The following is a 22,767-nucleotide window of genomic DNA, read 5'->3' on the forward strand; positions in this document are numbered from 1 at the left end:
CACCGTCAGTGATGCGCACCCAGCACCTGTGCTCAGCAGTGGGCACAGCTCACCTTACTGGCTTCTGGACAGTTGCTGGCAGTCAAGCCAGGATTCAGAGGCCTGGGGACTTTAGCGGCTGCCAGGTGTGTAGATTACCAGGCTGAAGTATCTACCGAAGGCCTTTAGCAATCAGCTGTCGATGCCAGGTTAGACCAGGCACTCAGCCAGCTGAGCCCAGAGATTCTCCTATGGAGAGGCAGAATGAGGCCACAGTATGCATGGGGGTATTGGCAACCCCTGCAAACGCCCTCAACACTAGGATTCAAATTGGACACCCGACAAGCCTACTGCTCTAGCCTTCAGATTTATGTCTCTTCTAAACCCCACTAGCTTGGCTCCAAAGAGGGGCCTCCCCAGCCTCATTGGGGGGGTGAGGTCACCTAGAGGCTCCAGTGATGGAAACCAACTGGTGACAGGATTCTGCTCTTTGGCTCTGGAACTCCTGAGGTGGCTTTGCCTGTCACTACCACACCTCACTTCACCACAGTGCAATTTCAATTGTCCTTACTGGGACCATTCAACCCCTTCCAGAAAAACCAGGCCCTAAATTCTACCATAGCCTTGCTCACAAAAAAATGTTACATGGAGAAACCTGGCTGGGGCCAGAACCAAGGCCAACCAGATGTGGGCACATGTCCTCACAGCTGAATCTGGCTTCATACAGCTCCAATCACTCCAGTGGGGTTGGAACTGAGCTCAGACACAGGCAGACCAAAAGTAAGGTAGCACGAAGGTTTATTGGGGCATCCTAGTAAAGACGCTGGGGCTTGCCCATGGTGCTCTTGATATACAAAGCCCGGACATTTTGCCAGTTCTTCTTGAGCAAGGACACCAAGAAATTGACAGCCAAGTGGATGTTGTAGACCAGCTCGTCGTCGGTCATCTTCACGTGGCCGACAGCGACAGCCAGACACAGCACCTGCAGAGGCCAGGCTAGTCAACACCTAGGTGGCAGGCCTGGCTCTCTCCTGAGAGCAGGGTGCACCTCCCACCCCTAGTCAAGCATGCTGTGCCCGAGGAACCCAAGCCCACCTTCTTCATCTGGAACTTGATCGTGGACTTCACCTCGTCCACTTTGGCCACCATGTTTTCATTGTGTGTCAGCAGGGAAGGGAACTTGCCGGCCTTGTTCAGGCCTGGGCCCAGGATACGCGGGATCTGCTTGATCAGAGACTCAGAGGCCAGAAAGGCGTCATACTTCTTGGCTATGAGATAAGACAAGGGCTGCTCATATCCAGGCCAGAAAGGCAGAACCGATTTTTTTTTTTTTGATTTTTCGAGACAGGGTTTCTCTGTGGTTTTGGAGCCTGTCCTGGAACTAGCTCTTGTAGACCAGGCTGGTCTCGAACTCAGAGATCCGCCTGCCTCTGCCTCCTGAGTGCTGGGATTAAAGGCGTGCGCCACCACCGCCCGGCTCAGAACCAACTTTTTTTTAAATATTTATTTATTTATTATGTATACAATATTCTTTCTGTGTGTATGCCTGAAGGCCAGAAGAGGGCACCAGACCTCATTACAGATGGTTGTGAGCCACCATGTGGTTGCTGGGAATTGAACTCAAGACCTTTGGAAGAGCAGGCAATGCTCTTAACCGCTGAGCCATCTCTCCAGCCCCATCAGAACCAACTTTTTAAACTGGCCACCAAGCTGCCTCTGCAGACCCTGCACTCCTGAAGGTGACTGACTCACAATCCAGGGCACACTGCACAGGCCCAGAACCAAACCTAGCTATGAGAAACCCAAAGCAGGACTGCGGCTGTGCAGCCCAGGCACTTCAGTGAGGGCGGCTGTCATGTTCAATGGCTGGGAACAGGCGTTTGGTGGGGTTACACCAACCTGCAAGAGTGGAGTTGTTTCCTACCTGTAAAGGCAGGCTTAACTACCGCCCAGATCAGAGGGGAGGGAGCTAATGCGAGTCCAATGCGCCCACCCAGTAGCTTCACTTGCCCAAGTGCCAATGTCTGACACCAGTAAAAATCCAAAATGAGGCCACCTTCAACGAAAAGCTAACCTGTCACAGCCCAGGCTGTCTAATTCACCAGAAAACACAGCAGCTGTCTGTGTCAACTCCCCACACCTGGGAGGAGCACCGCTCTGAGTGACCGCCTCCACCAGATCGGCCTGTGTGCCGCTTTCTGGATTGCTAACCGCTGTGTGAAGCACTCTGGGACAGGGGCCGCTCCTGAACCCCCTTCCGTGTGGCGCCTGCCGAAAGCAGCCAGGGCCGCCCCGAAACACCAGCCAGCTGCACCTACCCAGCTTTTTGACCAACTTCTTGTTCTTATTGAGCTTCTTCAGCGCCTCGATGTCCATGTGGGGGATATCCACGGCCTTGGCCTCATCGCAGTGCTGCTGGTCCCCCAGGACGCACACCGAGAACTTGGGGCGAGGGGTGGACTTGAGCCTGCGTTGGGGAGGAGGGAACGGGTCATGCCCAGTCCCTGAGCGCCCACGAGGCGGAAGGAGTCCCAGGAGTCTGGGACGGCAGCGAGCCCCGAGCCTTACCCGGAGGTCTGCGACACTAGCCTGGCTTCTCAGGCTAGCCGGCGGGCTCGGCCGAGGCCTCCCCACGCCTCCCCTCTTGTTTAAAGACCCAGGGTGGGGGTCCGTCCAGCCAGCCTGCCCGGAGCAGGGCGCCTGAACTACCCGCGCCCGTCAGCGCCCCCGTGCCCGCCTCGGGCTTGGCCAGAGCGGCAGGGGGAGGCCACACGGGGACACTGAGGAGCTGGGTGGGGTCAGAGCGGTGCCAACCTGACGGTGCCCGAGAAACGTTTGTCCTTCTGGGGGTCGTAGTTCTTCAGGCTGATCTGCAGCTCCACCGTTTCCAGAAACCTAGGCGAGAGGGGCGCCGTCAGCCCGCCCTGCCGGAGGGCGCCGGGGTGCTCGTCCCGCCCCACCGGGGGAGCAGGGGTGCCCGCCCCGCCCGTGCTTACTTGCGGCGCTTGCGCTGGTTCCCGTGCAGGACCTCCCGCACCGCCTCGTACAGGGTGTCGCGAGAGACTTTGCTGCTGTTAGGGAGAAACGAGGGCGCTCAGTGCTCGCCATGCTGGCTCCCCGGAGGGCTCGGGCCCCGCGCCGACGGACGAGGCCCACAGCCTGCCGGGAAAAGGCTGGCGACGAGCGCAGCCGCGGGGAGAGCCTCCGAGTCGAGCCGCACGAAGCCCGCGGGAGTCCCGGGTGCGCGGATGGCTCCGGATAGCGCCCCGATAACTACCTACCTCATGGCTGCAGAGGCTGCGGGAACCGGAAGAGAAGATAGCGCTCTGCGCTTGCGCTCAAATAGCTCTCCAGTTCTCGCGATATCGGCTCGTCCCGTTGCCCATTTGGCGCCTACTCTGATCAGAGGAGCGCTGCTGCTTGCGGCCGCTGGGGGCGCCACCGCGCGGCTGCACCATGACTTCGGCGCTAGGACCAGTCGGCTTCGGGACTGTGCGGGTTCTGGGCTACTGGCGCTGGAGCTGGGCTCTGGGATCGGATTTCAGTATCTAGTGCCTGACCTCTGTCTTCCCCAGTCACCAGCAGAACTCTGCTTTCCGTCTTCGCCAAATTTGGCGATGAGCCCCGGAGAGCCACGAGGCAGCTGTCCCCACTAACCCGTACTTGTGCAATGGTCCAGCCGCCACCACTCGTGGGCAGAGGCAGCGATGAGAGGAATAGCTCGAGGAAAAAACGGCCCTTGAGATCTGCAGCCCCGAGAAGCGTCTTGTGACTAGATTAGGATCAGGTGCGCACCGTTAAATCGCGAGCCTCCACCAGGGAGAAGGCGCCCACCAGTCTACCATGGCCAACTGCCCGATTCTGCCTCGGGGCGATTTGGACTCTGGACCAATGCCCCGTCTTTTCTCAATTAGTTGGCATTTCAAACAAAGTCGGCCTTCTTGCCTGACACACACACACACACACACACACACACACACACACACACACAGTCTTTGCAGTTAATAGAGAGGAACAGGGTCAAGGGGCCATGCAGGGAGTCTCACCCGGATCATGACGGGGGAGACAAGCTCCTTTAGGCCACCGTCTCTGGCCAACACCCACCATTACCAGGGGCAGGTCTGGGAATAGTTCACCTAGCCCGAGCACATTCGCAGCACACATCGGGTACAGTAAAGAAAGTTCACACAGGGTCAGGGAGTGTTGAGTTGCGGGGAGCTTCAGGGGCTACCCAACTGTAAAGGCCAACAGCGGGGTGAGGGGCTGTTCATCTCTTAAGGTTTGCTCGCCTTGCCCCATCAGCTTGTTCTCAAAACCAGGCTTTGCTTTGTCCCTAAGTTGATTTCCCACCTCCCGGAACAGGGGACTTGGCTTCACAGGAGACTGCTGTCTGGGATGTAGCACCGGGAAAGTTCTGTTCCCACCCGCCACAGGGAGCAGCTAGGAGGGTTGCTGCCATGAACTTTCCTAATTCAGTAATGTCTGCGTGCTAAATTGTAGTTTTCCCCCAGACAGGGTTTCTGTGTGTAGCCCTAGCTGTTCTGGAACTCTCTACTTGGAGCAGACCTGGCTCAAACTCAGAGATCCCCCTTGCCTCTCCTCCTATCTTGCCATAAGAGCAGGGATGATGGGTTCTGGGGATTCAAATTAAAAAATCCTAATGCCCTCAGCAAGCTCTTTACCCAGCAGCCACTGCCCAGCCACACCCATAAACATGTCTGAGAAAGGTCTCTCTTGTAGCTTAGGCTGGCTTTACACTGTGTGGCTGAAGATACCCTTCAACTCCGATTTTCCTGAGCGCTGGGATTACAGGGGTGAGCCACCATGCTTAGATGAGCTTTTTTATTAAAAACTATTGCAAAATTATTCAGTTCAGAAACAAACAAAAAAGGAGGGTCACAACATACACCTGAGCACAAAAGACTCACCCTGAGCACACTGGAGCCCGCTCTCCCAGGACACCGCCCACCTAGCGCTGGTCCTCCACTGTCCCTGTACTGTGATCAGGAGTGGTAGCCAGCACAGAGCCTAGGGCCTCCTCTCTAAAGTCAAGATGGCCTCCGCCCAGCCAGGAGTGTTGGGCACCAGGGCAGCTGACTCCTGAGCTGGCTGTGCTGTGTGTGTTCCGAGGCAAGGGGTCAGGGAACCGAGTCCTTGTGGGTGGTTAGCGGGCTAGATGTCTCAGCGCTGACTGCAAGGCCTTCTTCAGGAAGGTGGCGTTGGGCTCTAGGGCCACAGCCAGGTCCAGGCTCTGCTGCTCTGTGAACTGGAGAGAGGGAATTAGGACTGCGGTGGCCATCTCCTCACCACCCCACAGGCCTTGCTAAGGGGGAATCAGGCTAGGACTGAGGTGGCCGTCTCCTTACCACCCCACAGGCCTTGTTAAGGATGTAGGCTTCTGAGCAAGAGAACCTTCCTCCTCCTTGAGGTGAGGCAAGCTCCAGGAGGACCTTGGCGGTCATCAGATAGAACTGGGTAAGGAGGGCACCTCAACTGAGGGACTGGCTCCATATCGGCCTGTGGGGCATTTCTGTAGATTGCCAGATAACATAGGAGGGTCAGCCCACTGTGGGCAGTGCTACCCCTGGCCAGATGGCCCAGCATAGTGGTCCAGGCCTTTACTCCCACTACTCAGGAGGCAGAGGCAGGAGGGTCTTTGTGGACTTGAGGCCAGCCTGGTCAACATAGAGGGTTCAGCCTAGCTAGACCTACACAGCCCATCAAGCAGGAAGGCCTATACTCTATCCCCAGCACTACATAAACCAGGCCACAGTGGTGCACCCTACAATCCTAACACTCAGCAACTAGAGGCAGAAGGCTCAGATGTTCAAGGTCATTTTGGCCACATAGCAAATCGTAGGCTACGTGAGATCTTTGTTTAAAAACAAAACAAAAAGCTCTCTGGCCCATGACCTGCAGGGCCTTCTGGAACATGCTTAGTCCCTCTACCCCTTATCTGTAAAATGAGGCTTCTATACAGACACTGTGGCACAAGACAAACAGACCCAGCAAAACAGGAGGCTGGCCAGGCAGTGGTGGCGCACACCTTTAATCCCAGCACTCTGTGAGTTTGAGGCCAGCCTGGTCTACAGAGCTAGTTCAAGGACAGGCTCCAAAGCTACCGAGAAACCGTCTCAAAAAACCAAACCAAAACAAAGTACAAACACATCAGGAGGCCAAGGCGACAGGACCACAAGCCCAGGGGGCCAAACCTAAGTCAGACAGCAGACCCCCATCTCAAAGCAAAACCAACAAAAAGGAGCTAACAGTGTCTGAGGGCTGATGCACAGCACAGGCTAGCAAATTCACAGCCTCAGCCACCATTGGCTCTGACAGTTCTAGATCTTCTGCCTCCCCTAAGTGCTGGGATTAAAATAGGCATGCACCACCACTGCCCAGCACCACCACTGCCCAGCTGGCTCTCAGTGTTCGGCCTACATAAGCAGATCCTGGCTCACACTGTAGCCTTTGCCAGGAGCATCCTCCTACTAACTCAGCCCTTGGCCACCACGGCTTTTTATGTTTTGGGATGGGAGAGAACCTCTCACACAGCTTGGCCTGGCCTCGAACTTCAGATTTCCCTCCCTCCACTTCTTACAGGCTGTGTGCTCCTCTGTGCTGCCATACCCAGTCTACACAGTATTAGGAATTGATCCCAGGGTTCTGTGGTTGGTGGGCAGACACTCTGCCAACTGAGCATCATCCCAGACCTCCCCAACTTTTTATTTTATTTTATTTATTTTTATTTTTTTGGTTTTTTGAGACAAGGTTTCTCTGTGGTTTTGGAGCCTGTCCTGGAACTAGCTCTTGTAGACCAGGCTGGTCTTGAACTCACAGAGATCCGCCTGCCTCTGCCTCCCAAGTGCTGGGATTAAAGGTGTGCGCCACCACCGCCTGGCCCTCCCCAACTTTTTATTTTTCTTTTTTTATTTATTTTTTATTTTTTTTTAAAGATTTATTTATTATGTACACAGTGTTCAGACTCCATGTATGACTGCAGGCCAGAAGAGGGCACCAGATCTCATTACAGATGGTTGTGAGCCACCATGTGGTTGCTGGGAATTGAACTCAGGACCTCCTGAAGAGCAGCCAGTGCTCTTAACCTCTGAGCCATCTCTCCAGCCCCTCCCCAACTTTTTAAAAAAGTTTTTTTTGGGGGGTACACAGGTTCGCTACATAGCCCTGGCTGTCCTGGAACTCACTATGTAGACCAGGTTATCCTGAAACTCACAGAGATCATCTTCCTCTGCCTCCTGAATGCTGGAACTAAAGGTGTGTGCTACTGTAGCTCAGACTGGCCTTGAATTTACAGCAATCACCCTGCTTCAGCCTGCCCCACACAGTAACCACCCCCAGTCTCAATCCCCAGTGAGGCTTAGCCGCCCTCCTCTTGGGTCACCAAATGCCCGTGCTCCTCACAAGCAGGACATCAGAGGGACAGGGTCCGCTCAGGCATCAAGCCATCTTAACTCGCCAATGCCCCACACAGCACTACCACCAGAGATGCTGGCCCGATGAACAAGCCCCTGTGGACACTCACGCTGGCCTGGTACTTGGTCATCACTGTTAGCATCAGCTTGGCGTAGGACATGGAGGTGGTAGCTGCTGTCGCCTCTCTGCAGAGCCTTTGCACCAAGACATTGAACATCTCAGAGGTCATCTCCACCTGCACACATTGGGACAGCGTCATACAGCCAGGCCTGGGTTAAATCCCAAGATCTCCATCTCCTACCAGGTAGCTGGACAGAGTGCTCTAGAATGGATCTAGAAAGCCCCTCTACATACCCATATGTTGAAGGTTTGGGCAAAGGTGCTGGGATGGCAGAGCTTTTGGGTCACTAGGGTTTGTCTAAGGGACGGTGGTAGCTTGGTCCCTACTCTCTCTCTGCTTCTCGACTGCCATGGCCTGAACAGCCTACCTACCACACACTTTTTCCGCCATGCTGTATCCCATACAGGCCAGGGAGCAACAAACCCAACACAGATGGAACCTCTCAACTCAAGTCAACCTTGCTTCCTACTGTTTACTGTTGGGGAATGTTATTTTCAGGTGTGTGACTTTTGTTTACGCTGCATTTGTTTAACTCTGTGAAGCTGTGTTACTGTGCCGTCTAACACACCTGATGGTCTAATAAAGAGATGAACGGCCAATAGCAAGACAGGAGCAAGGATAGGCGGGGCTGGCAGGCAGAGAGTGTGAATAGGAGAAATAAGAAAGAACAGAACAAGGAGAGGAGGACATCAGGGTCCAGCTACCCAGCTATACAACAAGCCACGGAGGAAGAGGTAAAGAGAGGTATCCAGAAACAGAGAAAGATAAAAGCCCAGAGGCAAAAGGTAGTCGGGATAACATAAGATAAGCTGACTAGAAACAAGCCAAGCTAAGGCCGGGCATTCATAACTAAGAATAAGCCTCTGTGTGATTTATTTGAGAGCTGGGTGGTGGGCCCCTCAAAAGAGCAAAGAGTAAACTTCCCACAACGGCCTACCTCAGGTATTCTATCACAGTAAGGGAAGCTGACATACCAATGAGCCCCCGTCCCCACAACTGGACACCAAGGCTCAAAGTAACTGAAGACTGGAAAAGAAATAAAATGGCAGACACGTGGTCTCACACTGTAGCCCTACCCTTGCCAAGCCTAGATCAGTACTGTGGGGGCTGGCGGCACCAGCCTGCCTCTGGTTGAAGCCTTAATGACAGGGCATGGCAAGGTCCTGAGGGACACCGCCAACTCTTCATAACAGCAGATGAGCAGACCATCAGGAGGCGCTCAGCACTTTACACCCATTGTGTGAAGATGTGCTGCTGTGACTGCTGTCATAGAAGGCTGAGTGGGGCTGGAGAGGCCTCAGAGGTTAAGAGCACTGACTGCTCTTCCAGAAGACCTGAGTTCATTTCCCAGTGATCACAGGGTGGCCCACAACCACCCGTAATGAGATCTGGCGCCCTCTTCTGGTCTACAGGCATGCATACCAGCAGAACACTGTATGCGTAATAAGTAAATAAAATCTTAAAAAACAAAACAAAAACCTAGTTAGGAGCCAGTCTAAGCTAAGGCCAAACTTTCATAACTAATAAGTCTGTGTCATTATTTGTGGGCTGGTGGTCCCAATGAGAAAGTACTGCTACAGTCTCCACTCTCAGCTAAGGAGACCTGGGCATAGGCATGATGGGTCAAGGTTAATCACGGTGATGGTTCATCTTCACCTGTCACCTTCATGGGTTTAGAATCGCCATGGAAACACACTTGTGGGTGTGTCTGTGAGAGTGCCTCCCAGCAAGGTTCCATTAAAGGAAGATCCTCCTTGAATGTAGGTGCCACCACGATCCCATGGGCTGGGGTCCCCTAGCAGAATGTACCCAGGATTCATCTCTTTACTTTCTGAATGTGGACACAGTCCCAGACCCTGTATCCTGTGAGTCAAAACCAGCCCTGCCTTCTTTAAGTTGATTCTGTGAGGAATTTTATATCAGCAAGAAACGTAATTAATTACCTAAGATGTAAAAATGAGAGAAGCCAGGAATGGCGTTGTACACCAATAATCCAAGGATCCGGGCAGGGTGCCCAGGAGCCCAGGTCATCTTTTGACACAGTGAGTTCAAGGCCAGCCTGGACTACATGAGACCCTGTCGCAAAATAATAACAGTGTGGTAGTTTGAATGTAACTGGCCCCGTGAGCTCACAGGGAGTGGCACTATTGGAAGTGTGGCCATGAGGGAGGAAGACCGACAACACAGGTGGGTTCTGGGGTCTCAGACATACTCAACCCACACTGAGAACCCCAGTTTACTTCCTGTTTCCTGTGCGAGATGTACAACGCCCAGCTCCTCCTCCAGCACCATGTCTGCCTGCATGCCACCACGTTCCACCATGATGCTAATGGACTAAACCTCTGAACTGTAAGCCACTCAGTTATTAGAGTTGCCACGGTCATGGTGTCTGCACAAAAGAAACCTTAACTAAGACAAATAGCGATGATAATAATGCTGTAAGGACGGAAGACTGCAGGTGGTAATGCAGACAAAATATACTACTAACAGAGAGCAGGGTGGGGTTGGCTTAGGTGATGGAGCCCTTGCTGGCATGCATGAAGTCCTGGGTTCAATTGCTGGCATCATATAAAATAGGGCATGGTTGGCCAGGTGGCTATGGCACATGCCTTTAATCCAGTACTTGGGGGGCAGAGGCAGGCAGATCTCTTGAGATCAAGGCAGCCTGGTCTACAAGAGCTAGTTCCAGGACAGGCTCCAAAACTACAGAGAAACCCTGTCTTGAAAAACCAAAATAATAATAAGGCACAGTGATGCATACCTGTAATCTCAGGTGGAGGCAGGAGCATTTGCAATTCAAGGTCACCCTGTACTAATAGTGAGTTCAAGACCAACTGGGCTACAAGAGACCCTATCTAAAAAAGCAATGTACGGCCAGTCAGTTATGGTGACTCAGGCATGTAATCCCAGTAGTTGGGATTAAATTCACGATAGCCTGGGCTACACAGACCAAGGGCTAGGACTATGGTTCTGAAGCAGAGCACCTGCCTAGCATGCACAGAGTCCTGGGCTCAAACCCTGGCTGGGCACAGGAAAAGCAGGACCGGGGGCCAGGGCTGGTGAGCTTCAGCACGAGTGAAAAGCAGGGAAGGTGAGTAAAAGGCCTGCCGTCTAAGCTTCTTAACCAGTGACAGCCAAGCACTGGGGGAGGGGGCGGATGTGGGGGGCTAGGGGGTGGGAAAGGTCAGGGGAGCATTCCTCTCTGTTGATCTCCCAAGTTACGACTCCAACCCAGTGGGTGGGGCACACCTACAATCCCAGCAGGAGGGACAAAGATCAGGAGTTCAAGAGAGAGGAGGAGGCAGCAGCCCAGCAGGTGCTACTAAGAGACAGAGCTAGGCAGACCAGATGTCAGCTGCCCATCCCCACCTTCAGTGGCTGGGGCTTTGACCCTGCTGGAAGGCAGCAGCCTGCTTGCCTGAGACTGAAGGTCAGTGGCCTGGGTCCTATGCAGCCTTCTCAAGGCAGCCCGCTCACCTGCCGCTCCAGGAGTGCCTGCAACACCAGGAACGTCTCCTCCCTCCAGGCCAGCTCCAGGACCTGCCTGCACGGAGGACACACAGTGAGTAAAGGCTGTCTTTCCACCACTGGGCACGCAGAAGAACAGGCAGCAGCCCCATGTGCAACAGCTGCAGACCCAGGCGCAAGTACCTTCCTGGGTTTGATCGCCCACTGTCCGTGAAGTTCTTCCACGCAGAAAGGGGACACTGTGTAGGCTCTGAAGCTAAGTGGTCAGTGAGCAGTGGCTGGCGTTATCTGAGGATACTCCCTTTTTCTTTTTTCTTTCTTGTTTCGTTATTTTGAGACAGGGTTTCTCTGTGTAACAGCCCTGTTTTTTGCTTTGTTTTGTTTTTAAGAAAAACCCACATCTTTCTTTTTTTTTTTTTTTTTAAGAAAGCTGGATGTGGTAGCGCACACCTTTAGTCCCTGCACTCCAGAGACAGAGGCAGGGGGATCTCTGAGTGTGAAGCCAGCCTGGTCTACAGAGTGAGTTCCAGGACAGCCAGGGCTACACAGAGAAATCCTGTCTCAGGAAAAAAATAAATAAATAAAAACCTGAGTGCATCCAAGTCAATAAACAAGGTGGAGACTGAACTCATTCATGTCTGACTCTGTAGAAAACACGCAAACACTATGATGTGTCTGGGCTGAGCTCCTTCTGAGAGGGACTCAGTAAAACTAGGGAAGATGAAAAAAAAAACCCACCAAACTGGAGAAGTCTAACCTAGCATTCAACATGGGCCCAGAGGAAAGGGCACAAGGTGGGTTTAGGCCCCAGAGGCAGCAGCATGCGCTATGCCACTGTACGTGCGCGCGTGTGTGTGGTGCTGGGGTGAAACCCAGCGCAGGGTTAGCATAAAGCCTGCACTTACCCCAGAATCCGGACCTGCATGTCTGGCTCCAAGGACTCATCCTTTACAAGACAGCACAGTAGCTCGGTCTGCACAGGACCTGGGCCAAAGACAGGAGAGGAGAGAGGGCTGGGGGAGGGCATGGGGAGGCTGGCAGGGACAGGATGACCACTGGGAACTAGCATTTTCACTCGCTGAACCCCAACTCGGCAGGGCCCCAAGCGGTGAAGTGTGCAGGGCAGAGGGGGAGGCCTGGATTGGTTCTGCAGGTAGTTACCCATGCTCGGGTCCTGGAGTAGGGGAACTAGGAGGGTCTTGCAGACAACGTAGGTGTACTTCACACAGAAGGAGACAAGGGCAGCTCTGAGCAGCCTAGAGGCGGAGGATGGCAGGGAGAGGATCTAGTCACCAGGGAGAGGACAAAGTCACTTCTTCCAGTCAGGAAGTGTTTTACCTCACACGTGTCAGTTGGCAACCCATGTAACTAATGAAAAGCCAAGTGTTTTTTTTTTGGTTTTTTTTTTTGGTTTTGTTGTTTTCTGTTTTTCGAGACAGGGTTTCTCTGTGGTTTTGGAGCCTGTCCTGGAACTAGCTCTTGTAGACCAGGCTGGTCTCGAACTCACAGAGATCCGCCTGCCTCTGCCTCCCAAGTGCTGGGATTAAAGGCGTGTGCCACCACCGCCCAGCTAAAGCCAAGTGTTTGTACCTATCTAGGATGGCACTGCCACCCCTGGCTCCCAAACCCAAAAGCCCCATCTAGGGCGCAGGTGGGAAGATGTTACATGCTGTAAGGTGCCAGGGGCCCACACCTTAGTCCCTCTCCCAAACCTCCTTCCTGGGGACTCAGGATCCCCATTATTCCTGGCCTTCTGGGGTTTCCTGCACCCACCCGGTCAAGAAAGAGACTCCTGGCCAAGATGGAGGCATTGCTGATGCTGAGGGCCGGTGTGAGACTCAGCAGGTAATTGCAGAACTGCAGGAGGCCTCCATCAGGGAGCTGGTTCAGCTGCAGCTGGCTGCATAGCAACTCCATCTGAGGGAAACCAGGAAACCCAGTTGGCTCTGCGAGGCTGCAGGCCCAGTGGGCAACAGAAAGAGCAGAGCAAGGGTGCGAGGGGAGAGGGAGCAGCATGGAGCAGGGCGAGAGAGTGGGAGAACCAAGGGCTAAGAAATGACACAGGGCAACCCTAGTGAAGAGGCAGAAAATGCAGCCCTGAGCCCCACGAGAGGCAGGGAAACAGGCAGGGGCATGGGGGACCTCAGGGCCAGGCCTGTCTCACCTGGCTGGGACCACATTCATGGAGAAACTGCAGGTCCCCTGGAGGCTCGTCTTCCAACCCCTCCAGCCCCTAGGGAGACAAAGCCTGAGTAAGAGCTGGCAGAGTGCTGGCGACAGGTCACAGAGGCCACTCTTAGAAGACACCACCAGAGAAGGACTTCCAGGGGATGACAGCATATCCAGACTTGGTCCTGGAGTGAGTATCCTCAGATCTCCCTCCTACCCAGCCCCACCCAGGCTCCATGATCTGGGGCTTCCCTGGGCGTGGGTCAGAAGGGCTGTGGTAAACAGAGAGGGCCGGTCACCTCCTGGAAGGCCTTCAGCAGCTGCTGCAGCCTGGGCACCTGGTCCTGTGGAGGAGAGAGCAGTCACCATTTCTATAGTGCGGCAGGACCTCCTAGCTCCCTCTGGAGAAAACACCTGAGCAAGAACTGAAAGAAGGGCTCAATGGTTAGACACTTCCCTTTCGTCCAGAGGAACTGGGTTCAGCTCCTAGCACCCACACGGGGTTGCTCACAATCACCTGTAACTCAAGCTCTGGGAGATCCTACGCCCTCTTCTGGCCTCCATGAGTATGACATGTGCCCACACATTGTGGGGGAGCAATGGGAACTGAGAGGCAAAAGTAATTCAGAAAGAACAGGAAGGTGCTATCTCCACTTACAAGATGTCTAGAGCAGCTTTTGTGAAACCCAGCCCACTGCCTTTTCTTTTCTGCATCCAACTTCAATGGGGTAGGTAGACCCAGTATGGGTGGGCAGGCGGGCAGGCAGGCTGGATGTTGGCATAACTCACGCCAGTGGGTAGAGAGAGCACCAGTGGCCAAACCCTTCAATCCCACACTCCATCAGTTTGGGGAGGGGAGGCTGCCCCCCCTTCCTTCCTCCACAACCCACCCCCTCATCCCTGCTCCAAGTAAAGAGGTCCCTGTTGGGATTTATGTCTCAACCAGCTTTCACCACTATGCAGAAGAACCATCCTGAAACCAGCTTCCAGCCACAGTACCTGGACAGCTTGGGGCAACTCCACCCTCTCAGCTGGACCCTTGGCGTCCTCCACACCTGGGCCAGTCTCAGGGGTCTCTGCCTCAGCAGCAGTCTGCTTTGGGTGAGGTGACACGCCTCCTGCATCTGATGGGGATTCCGGGGACTCCAGCTTGGGTCTCCCTTCCTGGTCCTTCTTTTCCTCCTCCAAACCCCGGAACCTTTTAGGGGCTCTCTCTGACTCAGGGCTGGCAGGATCTTCCTCTGGCTCCTTCCTCCGTTTCCCACAGAGCTGCAACTGCTGGTCCTCTAGATTTGGAGCCAATTTTAGGCCCCTACCGCCCTGGCCCAGGCGTCCACACAGGTCTCGGAGCTGTGACTGACAGTTTGGGGACAATGGGGAGGTTCCCTCCACAGAGACTCCAATCCCCACATCCCTTCTTAGCAGCACCGCGAGGGCATGGAGCCAGGCGTCAGGGGTAGGTGCTGTGTCCTGCTGGGCAAGGTGCAGCACAGAACGGAGGCCACTCTCAGGTAGCAAGGGTGGAACAGCCATCAGCAGGGCCATCAGGTTCTTCCGGCATATCCCAGGCAACTGTAGCAGCAGCGGAGTCCTACAGACAGAGTTTTTTTTGTTGTTGTTTTCTGGGTTGGGGGTCTCGTTATGTAACCCAGACTGTCCTGACCCCTCAATCCTCCTGCCTTAGCTCCTTAGGTGCTCTGATGGCAGGCGTGTGTCATACAGGGTGGGGTAGACTGGGTAGGTGTCCACCACTGTGGCAGGGAATCAGGGGTGATGCCTGCAAGATTTGCTAAGAGGCGGCCAAGTATGGCCTTAAATCCCAGCACTTGTGACGCCAAGGCAGACAGACCTCTGAGTTTGAGGCCAGTCAGGGCTATATAGCGAAGCCCCGTCTTAAAACCAACACAAAACAACCAAAGAGGTACTGAGGATGGAAAGGGGACAGCAGAGTCGGGGACACGGGACATGCACGAGGCAGATAAAAGCTGTACCAGAACCGGACCAGAAGGGTTTCACAGAGCAAGTGGGACACTGAGACGAAGGAACGGGGTGATAACCCTTCACCCCCAACCTTTACAGCCCCCACCGGGCCAGCTTCTGCAAGCAGCCGGCGCTCTCATCCAACCCTGTCGTCCAGGGCTCCCCAGGGCCCCGCATTCGCTCTCTAGAATTCTGTGACCACGTCTCCACTCTTCCTTCTGTGTCAGGGATAGTCCCCATCACACACGGGTACCCGGCATGTGAGACTAGAGAAGATAAGCTTTTTAATTTGTGGGAAACAGATACTATGTCAGAAAGAAAAACCAGTGTCACAGTGAGGGAAAAAAGATGAAGGTGTGGTCTAAGAGAATCTTCTCCAGCACACCATAACCTCCACGCGTGTCCCTCACAGCACACCATAACCTCCACGCGTGTCCCTCACAGCACACCATAACCTCCACGCGTGTCCCTCACAGCAAGCACATACACAACTAAATAAAAAAACATTGAAAGCAGCAGGCTGGGCTGGAGAGATGGCTCAGAGGTTAGGAGCACTGGCTGCTGTTCCAGAGATCCTGAGTTCAGTTCCCAGCAACCATATGGTGGCTCACAACCATCTATAATGAGATCTGGTGCCTTCTTCTGGCCTGCAAGTATACACACAAGCAGAATACTGTATATGTAATAAATAAATTTTTAAAAAAAGACAGCGGCAGGCTGATACTCAAGTGTCTAGAAGGGATCCCTTGCCATTCAGAAGGGAGAATTTATCCAGAACACTTATGTGGGGGGCTACCTTCCATACTCAGGGAAGCCAGCCTGCTGTAAGGTGAACACTGTTTTGATACACTGACAACCAGCAGGCCTCACTCCATGACCTAGCGCATGGATCTTAATCCCACACTGTTTTAATTGTTTTAACACAGGTGTTCACTTGACATAAGTATGTCTGCATTGGAGTTCGGTTTTTTTCCCCTGTTGTTTTGACCATGTCTTTCTATGAAGTCCTGGGGGGCCTTGAACTTAAAGGAATCCTCCTGCCTCTGCCTCCCGAGTGCTGCGATTACCAGCATGCAACATCACAACCCAGCTTTTATTTTTCTTCTGAGACAAGGTCTGAGATCCGCCTGCCTCTGCCTCAACGCTGGGGCTAAAGGCGTGCGCCACCAGGTCGGCAACGCTGACTTTTTTTAAAAAGAGATGAAGTACGCAAGCAAAATCAATGCCTACACTTAGGATTATGCCTGAAAATATTGGGGAGCACTCGGGAGATGGCCGCAGGAGTCAGAGGCTAGCCTGGGCTAGATGGAACCCTGACGCGACTAGACAGAGGGGAGGCGGTGGGGGCCACGGCGGGGACTCACAGCTCCAGGCGGCCGTCGGGGCCCCGCACCTCGGGCTCAGCGCGGCCCAGCGCCTCGAGGAAGCCGCCCCAGGGGAAGTGCTCAGCACGGCGGCCCAGGGTGCGCAGAACCCCCAGCCCGCGCCGGGCGCCCTCGGGCCCCGCCTGCAGCGCCTGCAGCAGGAGGCGGGCGGGGGTCTCCAGGGCCGCCCAGGGCACCGCCCCGGCCGGGGTCACGGTGTCGGACACCGACCACTCCAGCGCAGAGCCGACGCGGGGCGGCAGCCCTAACACACGAGGTCTGAAGGCGCCGCAGTCAGGAAAGGCCCCGCACGGAAGAAGCCGGCAGCCAGAGCAGGGCCTGAGAGGATGAGCGCGGCGCTAGGGGAGGGACCGGAAGGGGCGTGACCGAGAAAGGGGCGTGGGCAGCATCTAACCAGACTCCGGGAAAGGGGCGTGGTCGAGGAGGGGCGTGGCGATGGCGCAGGAAAGGGATACGGAGGGGCGGTCCGGTTCCAGCGACTTGTGCCAATCCGGACGGCGCTTGGTGGAAGGGCTGGGTCTAGACTGCTGCCTAATCTTATTCCTTCTCCACGTGTTTTTTAATGTTTTCATTTCATTTATTTATTTACTTACCTTTTTTGGTTTTTCAAGACAGGGTTTCTCTGTATATCTTTGGGGCCTGTCCTGGAACGCGCTCCATAGACCAGGCTGGCCTCGAACTCACAGAGATTCACTTTGCTCTGCCTCCTGATTGCTGGGATTAAAGGCTTGCGCCACCACCGCCCATGTATTTATTTATTTATTTAGATTTTTTTAAAAGATTTATTTACTTAACAATGTTTCTCCTGCTTGTACACCTCCAGGCCAGAAGAGGGCACCAGATCTCATTACAGATGCTTGTGATGTGGTTGGGGAATTGAACTCAGGACCTCTGGAAAAGCCCCCAGTGCCCTTAACCTCTGAACCACCTCTCTAGCCCCCGTGTATTTATTTTTATTATTTTATGAGTATGGGTGTTTTGCCTGCATGTACGTCAATGCACCACGTGTGTGCCTGGTGCCCGCCGAGGCCAGAAGGCGTGGGATCCCTTGGGACTGGAGTTATGAAAGGCTGTGGGTTTACATGTGGGCGCTGGGGGTGAGCCCAGGTCCTCTGCAAGAGCAGCCAATGCTCCTAACCACTGAATCATCTCTCCAGCTCCTTTTAAATTTTATTTTTAATCATGTGTATGGGTGTGTATGTGTGTGTGGTTAGGGATATTGCTGCATGTGTATTTGGTGTGCCAGGACTTTGATTCCCTGGGTCCTCCGGAAGATAGCAATATGAGGTCTTAACTGATGAGCCATCTCTCCAGCCACAAATTATCAAATAAAGTGGTAATAACTTTCAGGAAGAAGAAATCAGAAGATAAAGTGAGATATCTTATAATGAGCCAGATAAAGATGGGGTCGGTGAACCTGTGGAGAGGTCTGCAGGCACAGAAGATGCAGTGCAATGGCCCCGGGACTACAGGAGGGCTGGAGAGGGGATCAGAGAGGTCACCGGGCTTGGGATCACACAGAGAACATTGGCCTTCTGCTCTGAATATCATGGGGAACCATGGTAGTGTTTTGAACTGATCTTGATTTTGAGCCAAAACCATTTCTTTATTTCAAGGGAATGAATTTGAGGAACCTTCTCTCTCTGGTATGTAGACTGGAGCAGATTTCTGGTGTTCCAAAGAGGCTGCTGGGGGATTTGGAGCCTGAGAAGCACAGCCAGGGCCAAAGATCTGCCACATTCCCCCAAGCCTCAGCAGAGCCTCACCCCCTAAGGTTCTTGCATTTGAACCATCTGGGCAGAACCAGGATTGAGTTCTAAGCCTGGTTCCAGGATCCTGGACCATCGTGGGTCAAGATGTTACATCCCCACCCTATGAGGAGTGTACAAGAAGCCTTATGGAGCCCAGGCACAAGCGATGGCCCCCAAGGACAAGGCAGGGCTAGAAATAAATGTCAGTCTTCAGACAGCACTGGGCCAGCTCAGGTATATTTTATTGTTTTTCTTCCAAAAATCTTTCTACAAAACAAGAAAATTAAAAAACAAAAATCAACCTGTAGAACAGGTAGGACCCCCTTCCTCAAGGTGGGACTCTATCTCAACACCCATGACCCCCAGCTGGGAAACAGCAGCCCACAGGGGTGGGGGTGGAGGGTTTCTCACCAAAGCCCCAGCAGCTTCCTCCAGCATTAAGATTTCCCACCCAGCAGGCCCCTCCCCTCCTCCCTGCTCCCTCAAGCAGCTCCTGGCTACAGAAGGTCAAGGTAATGCTGAGGTCCTTCCACCCACAAAGGACCAAGGCCCAGGCACAGTCTGGGAAGAACACATCTTTCTCTAGGTTGTTGCTGTCTAGGAATGAAGCCATCCCTAACTCCATAAAGTAGAGAGAAACGTCCAGAAGGCTTTGGTTTTGGCCACAACAGCCGTGGGATAGACTCACAGGTGAGGCTGGGCAGGGGGACACAACACAACATTGTCACAGTAGGGGCTGAAATCATCAACATTGCTCAGGTAAAACATTATGTTTATCATGGTTATTTTTAAAAACAGGTTCTCATTTAGCCCAGGCTGCCTGCCAACTTGATGGGTCACCAAGGATGATCTGGAACTCCCGAGCCTCCTGCCTCTATCTCCCAAGTACTGGGATTACAGGTGTGTACCCATACTCTTAATAGTGAGCAAACCGAGGGCCGAGGGCCTGCTGGGTAAGCCTTCAACGGACTGACCCTCAGCCCCAGCCTTTATGGGTGGTGTGCTTTTCTATTGCTGTGATAAAACACCATGACTAAGAACGAGTTGATTTGGGTGTATAGGTCCAGAGGGTTGGGAGCCTTGATGGCAGAGTAAAGACTTGAGGCCTGGAGTAGGACCAGCTAGGCTTAAACTTTAAGCACAAGCAGAGAGAAAAGTAGGACTCTACCTCAGAGCTGGTCCTCGGTGACACCCTTCCTCCAGTAAGGTAGCCTAACACTTCCTAAACCTATCTAAATAGTGACACCAGCTGGGACCTGTGGCCAGAGCCTCAGGTAGGAGCCAGCGCAGGCAGATTCAGTCAGACTTGAAAGCCAGTAGCCTTTTCCCCAAACGGAGAACTGGAGCCGGATCCGGTTGAGAGGCAGTAAAAGGAGAGATGGGCCATCACCTTCAAGCCATGTTCTTCCAGGAGGAAGGGACACTCAAGACTGGCCCTAATGTTGCACCATACACAATATAGAAGTTCCGGCTGAATGTGGGATCCGCGAGGATCCAGGTGTAGGGTTGCCGGTCATGCCGCTGCCTTCCAGCAGGTGGCAGTGATGTGCCTTCAGGGTTATCCTAGAATTCTGTCTAGGCAGCACATTGGGGAACCTCTTTTCCTTTTTTTCAACTAGATTTTACTAGTGACATACAAGGAGGGCAGGCCACAGACAACCCTCAGATGTGCCTCTACAACCAACTGAGAACAGTGTACTGGGCTATGGGTGGTCTTAGCTGGGGCAGCTGCAGGCTAATAAATGTTGAACGATAATGCCGGAGGGGCCCTGGACACCTGTGGTCAGCCTCAGGGAGGCCAGCCAGGGCAGTGGATGCACGGAGGAGTTTCTTTGTCATATAAGCCTTTTCTCCTTAAATCCAGGACAAGCTAGGTCCTTCTCCACATACCCCTTACAGACAGGACCCTCAGAGCATCCAGGCGGCAGCAGAAATCCCTCAAAACAGCGTCCTTCCCTCTTCCAAAAGCTACCGCCAGGATGGCTCCAAGAGGTGGCCCCATGGGAACTCTCCAGCTTGCTTCCCTTTCCTGGCCCCGACGTGACACCAGCCACGTCAACACCTGTGCTGGAATCTTTCGGTGACTTTTTGGCTGGTTTGTTTTGAGACAGGCTCTCATTATGCAGCTCTGGCTGGAACTTGCTAGCTCAGGCTGGCCTCAAGCTTGCTATGCAGCAATAGCATTGAAGGTCCGCTCTTCTTGCCTCCTCCACCTGATTACAGCTATGTGCCATCCGGCTGGGTGTATGTGGCCATGGCGACGGAGCCCAGAGCCTCGTGCAAGCTAGGCAGACACTCTGCCAGCTGAGTCGTGTCCCCAGCCCTGAACCTTTTACATGGTGTTTTGTTTGTTTCACTTTTGAAGATTTACTTTTTATTTTATGTGTGTTTTGCCTACATGTATATCTGCGTACCACTTGTTTGCCTGGTGTCAGCAGAGGCCAGAGAGGATGTTAGAATCCCTGGTCCTAATTACAGATGGTTGTGAGCCACCATGTGGATTTTGGGAATTGAACACAGGTCCTCTGGAAGGGTAGTCAGTGCTCTTAACCACTGAGTCATATAGCTTTCTTCTTTCTTTTCTTTTTCCTTTTTTTTTTTTTTTTTTGTTCTTTTTGAGACAGGATTTCTCTGTGTAGCAGCCCTGGCTGTCCTGGACCGCTCTGTAGACCAGGCTGGCCTTGAACTCGCAGAGCTCCTCCGGCCCTGCCTCGGAGGGCTGGGCTACCCAGATTGAGCGCAGAGGTTCGTTGAGTGTTCCTTCACCTCAGTCATTCTGCCTCCCAGGCCTTCTCTCCTTCCTGAATTCTCTTCCTCCTTGTCCCTCCCGGTGCCAGCTCAGACCTGAATATTGGAGTTCCTGTCCCCCTTGCTCCCTAAAGTTACAGACTGCCTCAGTTTTCTCTTCCGTAGCTTTGGAAGAATAAGGATCCTCACCTCACAGTGATAATAAGCAAAAGCCTTCCTCACATCACAGGCTCTCAGGACATCACTGCTGGTCTTGACAGGTCCTCCAGAGCCTTCCAACAGGGACACCAGTGCCTGGTGACATCCCTCTCCTATAGCACCCTTATTTTCTCTCCACTTCAGTGTTCCCCTGGGAGCCCCCTCCACCATCCCCACACGCTTTTCCTCAGTCACTGACCAGGTGCCGTTATGGTTCACAGGTAAGCCCAGGGCTGCAGATGAGGCTCATGGGGCCTGAAGGCCAGCTACCCTGCATGCCGCTCTCCTACCCTGCCAGCTGCCAGCCCTGGTGCCATGACGACCTGAGGGCATCCAGGAGGCAATGCTTCTGCCCTGTGCACAGGTACCTCAGGCAGTGGGCGTGGGTGTGGTTGAGCCAGATCCAGACACTAAATCCTGACTGTCTTCCTTCCACTGTGGCCACAGGGTGGTTCCGACATTCTTCCAGAACAGCCCCAATAGAGCCCCAGGTGGCATTAAAAGCTTCTAAGCTCCCCAGCCCTCCAGGTCTTAGCATCCCAGAGGGACAGCGTGCCATCTGCCCCGTCACCTGACTTCAGTATCTGCTGCTCCTGTCTGGGCTCTGCTGTGGGGCCATGAGCTCCTGGGTGAGGTCTGACTCAGCCTGAGGCTCCTGGGAGTAGCTACGGTTCCCGTCAGCAGCTGCAGGAAGTGGTCTGCTCGCTCACGCACATGGCATCTACTGAGAGCCAGCTGTGTGCAAGGCTTTGCGGTATCTAGGCTGTGGCCAGGCCCTGCCCTGGGAGGACTCAGGAATCTCTCATATAACCACTGTGCATCCTCCAGTACCCTACCCATCACCTACAGGCACCAAACAGTCTGCACTGCCATCGTCCCGAGCCTTCCTGACCCTGCGCAGGAGGGAAGCACCAGGAATCTCTCGCAGCAAACGACCTTCTGAGTGCTAGGCCTCTTATTCCTCTCTGCTTTTCTTCAAGCTTAGAAAACCCACAAATCTCAGTCTCGACGGTCATTCCTCCTCTGTCCAAACCTCAGTTCTCCTGGGAGAACAGATGGCTTCCAGGTATTGACAAATGAATTTGGGCTAAAATGTGAATGTCTAATAGAAGGCCTAGGGAACTAGTAGAGCCCTGACACAAAAACGGAAGAGAAGGTGGAACAGAGCCTGAGCTAGTCCTCGTCAGTGGGGTAACACTGGCTTATTCCTTCCCCCTCTGGGCCCAGTCTCCTCTGTACCAAGAAGTCCTTCTTCCACAGATACACTTAGATTCATTCATTCACTTTAGTTTTTCGAGACAGGGTTTCTCTGTGTAGCCCTGGCTATCCCAGAACTCACTCTGTAGACCAGGCTGGCCTTGATCTTACAGAGATCTGCCTGCCTCTGTCTCCCAAGTGCTGGAACTAGAGGACCGTGACACCCCCCACCTGGCTTACTCAAATTCTTAAGTGACTCAGCTTTCAATAATCAGGGTGAACCCAAAATAATGTCTCCCTTTCCAGTGTTTTCCTGAGATCCAGACCCACACATATGGTT

General features: G+C 53.6%; 2 protein-coding genes across 3 annotated transcripts; both read right to left on the reverse strand.

Annotated features, from left to right (window-relative positions):
• Window positions 1-732: 732 nt before the first annotated feature.
• On the reverse strand, window positions 733-3,456 carry Rpl10a (ribosomal protein L10a). 2 transcript variants are annotated; one of them, XM_057751053.1, is made up of 6 exons: window positions 3,261-3,456; window positions 2,976-3,050; window positions 2,794-2,874; window positions 2,298-2,446; window positions 1,075-1,247; window positions 733-961 (listed from the first exon to the last, which is right to left on the reverse strand). In XM_057751053.1, the coding sequence occupies exons 1-6, from the start codon at window positions 3,263-3,265 to the stop codon at window positions 791-793; spliced, it is 654 nt and encodes a 217-aa protein (XP_057607036.1). In that variant the 5' UTR covers window positions 3,266-3,456; the 3' UTR covers window positions 733-790. The 2 variants fall into 2 exon arrangements, with proteins under 2 accessions (XP_057607036.1, XP_057607037.1); XM_057751054.1 differs by lacking the exons at window positions 2,794-2,874; window positions 2,976-3,050; window positions 3,261-3,456 and adding an exon at window positions 2,548-2,787.
• Window positions 3,457-4,810: 1,354 nt separating this feature from the next.
• Window positions 4,811-21,547, reverse strand: Fance (FA complementation group E). The gene is made up of 11 exons (XM_057794342.1): window positions 21,521-21,547; window positions 16,513-16,871; window positions 14,168-14,759; window positions 13,468-13,512; window positions 13,164-13,232; window positions 12,773-12,916; window positions 12,161-12,284; window positions 11,905-11,983; window positions 11,009-11,075; window positions 7,520-7,645; window positions 4,811-5,245 (listed from the first exon to the last, which is right to left on the reverse strand). Exons 1-11 carry the CDS (start codon window positions 21,545-21,547, stop codon window positions 5,144-5,146), a joined length of 1,734 nt encoding a protein of 577 aa, XP_057650325.1. The 3' UTR covers window positions 4,811-5,143.
• Between the last annotated feature and the right edge of the window lie 1,220 nt (window positions 21,548-22,767).

Source organism: Chionomys nivalis, chromosome 19, assembly GCF_950005125.1.
Source record: "Chionomys nivalis chromosome 19, mChiNiv1.1, whole genome shotgun sequence".
Taxonomy (NCBI): Eukaryota; Metazoa; Chordata; class Mammalia; order Rodentia; family Cricetidae; genus Chionomys; species Chionomys nivalis.